The sequence below is a fragment of the Odontomachus brunneus genome, unplaced genomic scaffold (genome assembly GCF_010583005.1).
Source record: "Odontomachus brunneus isolate Ranch 3 - 2012 unplaced genomic scaffold, Obru_v1 Obru_scaffold_127, whole genome shotgun sequence".
Classification (NCBI taxonomy): domain Eukaryota; kingdom Metazoa; phylum Arthropoda; class Insecta; order Hymenoptera; family Formicidae; genus Odontomachus; species Odontomachus brunneus.
The window spans coordinates 684,865-693,678 of NW_022639577.1; the positions used below are offsets into that span (position 1 = coordinate 684,865).

At 33.5% G+C, this 8,814-nt stretch overlaps 3 protein-coding genes across 3 annotated transcripts in view; 1 reads left to right on the forward strand and 2 right to left on the reverse strand.

Moving 5' to 3' along the window:
• Window positions 1-2,085: 2,085 nt before the first annotated feature.
• On the forward strand, window positions 2,086-4,204 carry LOC116849886. Its single transcript, XM_032827514.1, has 5 exons — window positions 2,086-2,391; window positions 2,606-2,780; window positions 2,843-2,916; window positions 3,004-3,099; window positions 3,187-4,204. Exons 1-5 carry the CDS (start codon window positions 2,178-2,180, stop codon window positions 3,717-3,719), a joined length of 1,092 nt encoding a protein of 363 aa, XP_032683405.1. The 5' UTR covers window positions 2,086-2,177; the 3' UTR covers window positions 3,720-4,204.
• A 53-nt stretch (window positions 4,205-4,257) lies between these two features.
• On the reverse strand, window positions 4,258-6,353 carry LOC116849887. The gene is made up of 3 exons (XM_032827515.1): window positions 5,758-6,353; window positions 5,291-5,637; window positions 4,258-5,193 (listed from the first exon to the last, which is right to left on the reverse strand). Exons 2-3 carry the CDS (start codon window positions 5,412-5,414, stop codon window positions 4,556-4,558), a joined length of 762 nt encoding a protein of 253 aa, XP_032683406.1. The 5' UTR covers window positions 5,415-5,637; window positions 5,758-6,353; the 3' UTR covers window positions 4,258-4,555.
• The window catches only part of LOC116849888, a 6,406-nt gene continuing 3,116 nt past the window's right edge, over window positions 5,525-8,814 (reverse strand). The window contains exon 4 of the mRNA XM_032827516.1: window positions 5,525-5,637. Coding sequence (XP_032683407.1) covers window positions 5,525-5,637 — 113 coding nt within the window. The remainder of the gene's footprint in view (window positions 5,638-8,814) is intronic.

Sequence of the window (8,814 nt, forward strand, 5' to 3'; positions counted from 1 at the left end):
ATCACTGGGGAACGGTATCGAATTCAATTGATACGATTGAGCCGAGCACTGCGCGAAAAACGGCCACAATACGAGCAGAGGCATGAAAAAGTGATTCTACTGCATGACAACGCTCGGCCTCATGTTGCCAAACCCGTTGAAACCTACTTGGAAACGCTCAAATGGGAAGTCCTACCCCACCCGCCATATTCCCCAGATATTGCGCCGTCCGACTATTACTTGTTCCGTTCGATGGTACATGGTCTGGCTGATCAGCAGTTCCGCTCGTATGAAGACATCAAAAAATGGCTTGATTCGTATCGGATAGCCTCACAAGACGAACGCTTTTACCGTAACGGTATTCGAGCTCTGCCAGAAAAATGGGAAAAAGTTGTACCTAGCGATGGGCAATACTTTGAATGATTCATTTGTAACCATTTTTTCACAATAAAGTTGCATTTTCATAAAAGAAAACAGCGAGAACTTAGTTGCGCACCTTATATATATACATAAAGAGAGAGGAAAAATTATGAAAATCTATATTCAAAATATTATTAAAATATAGAAATATCTAAATACCTAAATATTTTCCATAATATTTATTGTAAACAAAAAATTAATATTTTGTAAATATTTCTATAAATATTGCACATGAAAAAAATAAATATAATTATTTATAATTGTTAAATTAATAAATAAATAAGAAAGTCAAAATTTAAATTGGTAATGTACATTAGAAAAAAATTCTTTAAATGAAAGAAATATATTTTGTTACATATAATTTCTTAACTTAAAAAAATATTTGTTAAATTTTAGAAAATATATTATTATATATTATTATATATATTATTATATATTTATTAATATAAAGAAATATTTTTTTAAAAGAAATATTTTGCAGTATTTCTTAATATATTTCTATAAGGGTATATTACAGTACTATTAATGTGATGCGTTTTCGCGGACATTATAATATTACTGTGATATCTCAGTAATATTACAGTAATATTTCTGCTATATTTCATTATAATATTGCAATGGAAATGTGATATAACTGTAATATTACATGCTATGTGGGTAGTAATTGTATTACAATTAAAAATAATTATAACTTTTAAAAAATGATATTTATACAAAGTGTTCTTGAATAAAATTGCCCAACTTGAAATATGAAAGAGGGTATAACCTTTATTTATAAAAGAAATCATTATATATAAATTATAATAAAAGCTCAGCTAAAAGATATTTAAGAAAATATTATTAAAACAAACTTATTCGGATCAGTTGTACTCTTGCAAATACACTGTTGAAAAATACAAGACAATTTTATACTCTCTATAAAAATAATGATATCAAGAGATTTACACCAAGTGCGAATGATTAATCATTTCAGTTTTTACCCTTATAACCCTTATAGAAATATCATACTAAGATCTATACAAATATATTGTATAGTCAAAACCACATATGTTTCCCTTATAGAAATATCATACTAAGAATCATTGATAATTACTTATTATTCAGTATTTTTAATATTGAAAATAAGTAATTATCAATGATTCTTAGTATGATATTTCTATAAGGGAAACATATGTGGTTTTGACTATACAATATATTTGTAACGATCCATCCGATCACACATTAACGAACATAGGCAAAGCTAACGGCTTGCTACGAAAATATAATACGCGACCAACAAATGTAAACACCGCCGACCTACCACGAGAATCAATAACACCGAAGCACACCAAAATCGTTGTATAAAGGCTCATCTACACTACAAGGCGTAAGACGGCGTAAGACGACGTAAAGGCGTCGCAGGCACAGGCGAAAGAGACTGTTCGTGATTGTAGCAGCGCGGCACAGTGGCGCAATGGAAATAAATTATTTATTAATAATTATTTTTATAATAATATTTTTATAATAATTATTTTATAATAATTATTAATTAATTATTTTTATTTCCAACGCCTGCGCTTGCGTTACGCCGGCTGTTTTCGCAGTTTAGGCTGGGTTTTCAAAGGTTATATTATACATGGGTTGCGTTCCGTTTCACGCATTATGCGCGCATTGCCTACAATATATGTAACATGAACTATAGATAAATGCGCGCAATGCGTGAAACGGAACGCAGCCATGGTTAGGTCACTCACGCACTACCGGCTTTTCTGTTTCAAAGAAGTGTAAACATTGAAAACATGAGTGAGGAAGACTATTATAATGAGGACGAAGGTAATGAATCAATAGGGAATAACGTATCAGAAGAACGTGAGATATATATTCGTACATTCATTCACTTCGTGTACCCCAATACACAATTATATATAAAAAAAAGCAAAGGCTATAGCAAGTGCCAATATAAATCCCTCACTTGGGCAAGTGTAGGAGCAGCGATGACTCCAAAAATCACTGGTAAATAAATTTGAATTATATGTACAGATTAGGTTAATATAAAGAATAGATTTTTAAAGATTAATTTATATTTATATTTAAAATATTAACAAATATTTAATGTTAATAATATAGCATTGATTAAATATTTATGAAAATAAATTTACAGTTATTTCAATGTAAATAAATTATAGAAAAATAACAATTACACAGTCTGATTTTATTACATTTTCAGGTCTGCAAGCAGAAAAACTTTTCCATCGTCTCCATGAAAAGTTTGGAAAGGAAAGAAAAAAGATCATAATGTCCATGCCAAGATCAGGAGCAGGGGCTGGCATGCCTACCTACCAGTCTACTTGGATCTTTTATAATGATCTTCTGTTCCTTGCGGATCATATTATAGCCAGACAGTATGTATCATTTATATTAATTAAACCTAATCAGAAGTTAAATGGTGTATGACTTTTTACAGAACTTCAAATTTTCAACCACCTGTTGTCCGACCTCAGTCCTCAGTTGTTCAATCTCAGTTATCTGCTGTTCAAGGTAAGCAATAATCTCTTGTTTTAGTTTGTTTTTATCTGCATCACCAAATCAGCAAAATTATTCTCTTTGCATTTTCTATTTTATTAGGCAAACAATCACTTCACGTTCCATTAGACAAACAATCTCCACTTTCGCCTATGTCGAACCCAGACTTCAATTACTTATGCTCATCTCCTTCATGCAGTAAGTCTTTCAAAATTTTTTTTCAACTAAATATTACTTTTAACTCCATAATGAAATTTCATAGAAGATGGTTGTTTACTGTGATAGGTTCGGACTCAGATAAAACTAATACAACTGGAACCAACATATCCTATGAGACAGAAGGAAAGGAATATGCAATTGAGGAAGCATCAGAAAGTACCGCCTCAACAGCAATTCTAAAAACCATGACAGCCTCTATTCAGCCGGCCAAAACAGTACCTCCAAAGGATCCTATCAAAAAGAGGAAGCGGGATTCTGAGAAGACAAATGACGTACTTTCTCAATCATCAAAAGATGTTTCATTTCTGGCTGCATCTCTGGGTGCAGCCCTTGAAAGGTTTGGACCATTACAGCCAGTGCAGCCAGCATCCTGTCCTGGTCGCCCCAATATGTCATCAGATATAGAAGCAATGTTAGGTTTTGTAGCTGTTGCACTTAGCAGTGTACCTGAGGAAAAACGAGTGTCATGTGTCATGGATATGGTAGCAGTTGTGAAAGGATACACTAAAAAACATTCAGGGGACTATGAATCTGAAACTTCTTGTGAAACTCCTGTGTTGATTACTAAATGTATGAACGTTGGTTCAATGCAAATGTGATAGCCAAATACTAAATTTAATTTTCTTTTGTTTAGTTATTCCATATGTAATAGTTATTCCATAGTAATATTTTATTTTTGCTACAGGTACCAAAATATTTATTTTTATGTTCATTGAAGATTTTTGTTTATTTTAATTTGTTTAGCAAGAAGAAAACTGGTTTTTCCCTTAATTTTATTTTCTGTGATAAATATCGAAGTATGTTCTTTTACTTATATTAATTGAGGATTCAGTTTTAAGTTTAAATATATTAAGGAGTGTAAACATTTTTTATTTTGTTGAATGTAAAGATGTATATTTAATATCTCATTTTGCAACGCTGAGCAATACTTTTGTTTAATTAAATTTTTCCTTTTATGAAAATACATCGATTGAGTGTATATTTAACGATATTTAAATAGATTAAACTAAATTTATCGAATAAAATAACGAGTATAAATTTTATATAAAGGAAATATAGAAACGAAGGAGTGAAAAATGTTATCTATGCTATCAATATTTTCTAATACAGTAATTTTTAATAAATAAAAACAATATCACAATTTAAGAAATTTTAATTTTTGTGTCTCCTTTATTAACGTTTTTTTTTTACAGAAATTACCCATTACTTACTATACTTGGTAATCCTAATTCTTTTCTTTTTTATTTCTTTATATATATCAGCTGACTGAGGACGAAATAACTAAAAGGGATTATCATTATAAAATATAAATTCTTCATGTTACTTCGTAATGATTCCATTCGTCGATTCTTGACAATCCACTTTCTCACTCGGTTTTATTATCTAACTGCTCAGTTGAATGCCTTTGAAATTTTCCTTTTCCAAGAACTTGAATTTACTGCGGTAAATTCAAACGGGTACCTCGAAATGCTCGCTCAAATTGCCAGGGTGCCTGAGTAGTACCTATGTCTGAGGCTAGGTATTCAGCAAGGTGTTGTCTCATACCATTCACTATCGAAGCTGCCCTATTGGCTCCTACTTTACCAAGTCTTTGAAAGTAATTTTCAGTCACTTGAGTATTTGTCCAAGCTCCTGACTGAATATTGCCATCCTGTAGCTCCAACTCCAGTTGTACAGGGTTTATGTAATCATTAGCTTCATTGTCCATTAACATGTGCAGACACACCAAGGCTTTGATAATATCTTCGCCTTTCTCTACAGAACACACTAGAAGTGAATTCAAAACTTGCCACCACATAGTCAGTATGCCAAAAGCATTTTCTGATACACGCCGTGCTCGAGCTAGGCGGTAATTAAAAATTCGCTGCTCATCTGGCAACACTTGATGCATCCTTCCAGGAAAGGGACGCATAAGATACTTCTTTAACGGGAAAGCTTCATCACCCACAAGGAAGTGTGGGAAGACGACGTCAGTTCCAGGAAGAGGTTTGTCCAGTGGTAGGTCAACTTCGCCATGATCCAAAGCTTGTCCAAAATCTGAATTTGACCAAACTCCACCATCACTTATGGATCCTAAAACATACATAATGCACAGATATAATTGCAACCAGATCCTTTAAAATTGACATTTGATATTTTAAGTAGTGCCAATAGTAGGAAGCACACTTACCATACTGTCCAATATCTACCCAAGTAAATTTGTAATGGGCATCTACTGCCAAAAGAACAACACTAAAAAATTCTTTGTAATTGTAGAATTCACTTTCTGACATAGGTGGCGCTTTAATGCGCATATGTCTTCCATCAATAGCACCCACACAATTAGGAAGATGCCATAGATCAAAAAATTGTGCAGCAATTCCTTTAAAATCCTTCCTGGTCAGCTGAGGCAGGTAAATAGATTTCAGCTTCTCCTATATTGCCTTGTAGGTCTCTTTAATGATCTGATGTACTGTGCTCTTACCAACACGGAACTTATTATGAAGGCTTTGGACTGTTCCATCCTGAGCAAGAAACCTAGAAAGAAAGTTACGCAATATTTGAGCATACATGTAAAAACACAACAATAAAATAATTTCTTATATACAATGTTACAAAGATTGAATATGAAAGTAATTTTTTATAGTCTATACTCACATCAATGTCATTCCTAGCCTTAGTTTCGATGGCAGAGGCTTTCTCATTACAGTTGTCTGCCTTTCAAGCAATGGACATATTATGTTATGTAGAAACTCAAATTGTTCTGGCCACATTTGAAGGTTAGCAAAAAATTCTTCATGATTTGCCAACTGGGTTTCTGATATAAGATTGTGGTAGAATCCTTGCTGTTTCCTTTGTTTATTTACTGGTCGAATCCACCATCTCCTTCGTCTGTCACGTCCACAATATCTCTGAGTATTGTGTAGCTAAAGTTGATGATGGAAAAGCACAATATATATTCCGACGCACGCGAGAGTGAAAAATCTTTCCTTATCAGGTTCCATGGTACAAAAACGCTTTATTATTGCAAAGCACAGGACGACGGTGCGTCTCAGCGAAACTCTTGGTCTGTTCTTTTCAGCTGCACTGCTGAACTGGTGCCATAAGTTAAAGTGAGACAAATATATTTTATTTTAATCTAGCTTATTGTACCGGTATAGCAGTGCAATTGAAAAAAACAGACCATCTAACGTTCCTACACTTCCTACGCGTTCTTTGCGCTTGCTTCGCGCACGCGTCGCACTTTCCCATGTAGACGAGCATGGCGCAGACTTTTTGCGCTTACGCTTGAGCTTGTGTCTGCGCCCTTGCGTCGCGCTTTTACGCCTTGTCGTGTAGATGAGCCTTAAAAGACGACGTGAAAACCTCGAAAGGAAGCAGTCTTCCGAAGCACTTCGCTGACCGAAGCCAAAGCTCCGACAGCAGAAGCTTCTTTCGAACACTGCTGCCAAAAGCATCGTATCCTAGATCCTCCTCGATACCGTTCCGTCGACTCGTTGGATTTGTAGAGTCGATATCTTCGTAGACTTATTGGATACGTAAGGTCTATTATACAAAAAAAATCGTTATAAATAAGCTCGTTACAACATAAGCTCAGCCAAAAGATATTTGGAAAAATATTATTAAAACAATCTTATTCAGATCAATTGTACTTTCGTAAATATTCTATTGAAAAATAATAAACAGTTTTATATACTCTCTACAAAAGAAATTATATCAAAAGGTTACATTCGCCAAGTGCGAATGATTAATCATTTTTAAATTTTATAAACATATATGATTTTGATTATATAATATATTTATAAATTAAATATGTTATTAATATATTAGTAATATATTATTAAATAAAAAATAAAATAATTAGAAAAATACAATAATATTAAAAAAAATTATAATAACTTACTCAAAAAGCCCTTGGCGTGCTTTTTTTATAGACGGTTCTCTTATTTTAATGATACCTATACAGCAGTTAATATCAATAAAAAAAATCAACATATATTATTAGTATATTTAATAATATATTATTAAATAAAAAATAAAATAATTAGAGAAATACAATAATGTTAAAAAAATTATAACACACAAAAAAGCACTTGGCGTGCCTTTTTTGTAAGCAAACGGTTCTCTTATTGTAATCACTATCAAAATATTATATTGATTATCGATGTAATATTTAAAAAAAGGCACGCCAAGTGCTTTTTATGTAAGTTTCCTGCCGCGAATTCCCATAGGTACCCCGTATGGGACCATGAAGGTCCCATGTAGGACCGTAGTGGTCCCATGTAGGAATATAACGGTACCGTATAGGGCAAAAATGGTAATACGTGAGACCCCTATAGATCCCATAACCAGGACAATGAGTTCTGCATCGGTATGGTATGGATATAGTATGGGATCTGAGTATTGATGTACCAGGTGTAGAAGTATGAAACCGGAATTCCCCTATAAATGGTGCCAGCGTTCAGTTTAGTGACCGTAAGACCGCTACTGCCGCGCTATTATATTCTCCTAACAGCTGACGAATATTGTCAACAAACATAACCCCAACTTTCATTCTCTAGTATATTTTTGTATAACCTTAAACATGTCACGTTTCGAGCCTACTAACTATGATTTGCGGACAGCATTGATTTTCTGTTATCATTTAAAGAAAACTGCTGCAGAATCACATCGAATGCTTGTCGAAGCTTACGGTGAATATGCTCTTGGTAAATCTCAGTGTTTCGAGTGGTTTAAAAAATTCAAAAGTGGTGATTTTGACGTGAGGAACGAAGAACTATGAACTATGAACTATGAACTATGAACTGCTGAAACCTGGTCAAACCGTCAATACTAATCGCTACCAACAACAAATGATCGATTTAAATCGAACATTGACTAAAAAACGACCAGAATATGCAAAAAGGCAACACAATGTCATTTTGCTCCATGATAATGCCCCATCACATACAGCAAAACGGGTCAAGGAAACGATCGAGTCGTTCAGTTGGGAATTACTACCGCATGCGGCTTATTCTCCAGACTTGGCTCCGTCCGATTACGTCCGATTCGCATCGCTAGGACACGCTCTCGCTAACCAACGCTTCGATTCGTATGAAAATGTGGAAAAATGGCTAGATAACTGGTTCGCTTCAAAAGATGAAAAGTTTTTTTGGCACGGCATTCATAAACTGCCAGAGAGGTGGGAAAAATGTGTTCAAAACAGTGGAAATTATTTTGAATAAAGTATTATTTATCACTTTCGAACAACAGACGTCTTATTTGTATAAAAAAATTCCGGTTTCATACTTCTACACCTGGTATAAACCGGTACATACCTACGTAGATGGTACGGTAACGAGTGTCACGTAATATGATGATGACAAATCGGTTGATAAGAAATGACATCGTATTTTTTTAATGTTCACATTAAAAATACAAAATAATAAGAAGATACATATTTTTAAGTTGTTTTTAATCATTTTTTATTTGACCTTCTTGGACTCAGAAAAAAATCTAAATATCATTTTTAACGTAAAATTTTCTGCTCTTTTCGAATCCGAGGTCAAAAATATATCTAATTTAAAAAAATGACTTTGACCTTTGAATGACCTTGAAAATTGATCTGAAGGTCAAAATTATTAGCACGGTAAAATGACCTCTGTTGTTCTCTACAATTCTTGTTTTAACCATTTTTTTGTAGCTAGCGTATTTTAGGAGCAATTTGGATCCGTC

Excerpts from the sequence above, each read along its gene's own strand:
- LOC116849887 (XM_032827515.1), bottom strand. The coding sequence starts at position 5,414 with ATGCGCATTAAAGCGCCACCTATGTCAGAAAGTGAATTCTACAATTAC. Across the intron at positions 5,194-5,290 it reads GGTAGATATTGGACAGTATG|GATCCATAAGTGATGGTGGA; the intron begins GTAAGTGTGCTT and ends TGTATGTTTTAG.
- LOC116849886 (XM_032827514.1), top strand. The coding sequence starts at position 2,178 with ATGAGTGAGGAAGACTATTATAATGAGGACGAAGGTAATGAATCAATA. Across the intron at positions 2,781-2,842 it reads GATCATATTATAGCCAGACA|AACTTCAAATTTTCAACCAC; the intron begins GTATGTATCATT and ends GACTTTTTACAG. Across the intron at positions 2,917-3,003 it reads TCAGTTATCTGCTGTTCAAG|GCAAACAATCACTTCACGTT; the intron begins GTAAGCAATAAT and ends CTATTTTATTAG.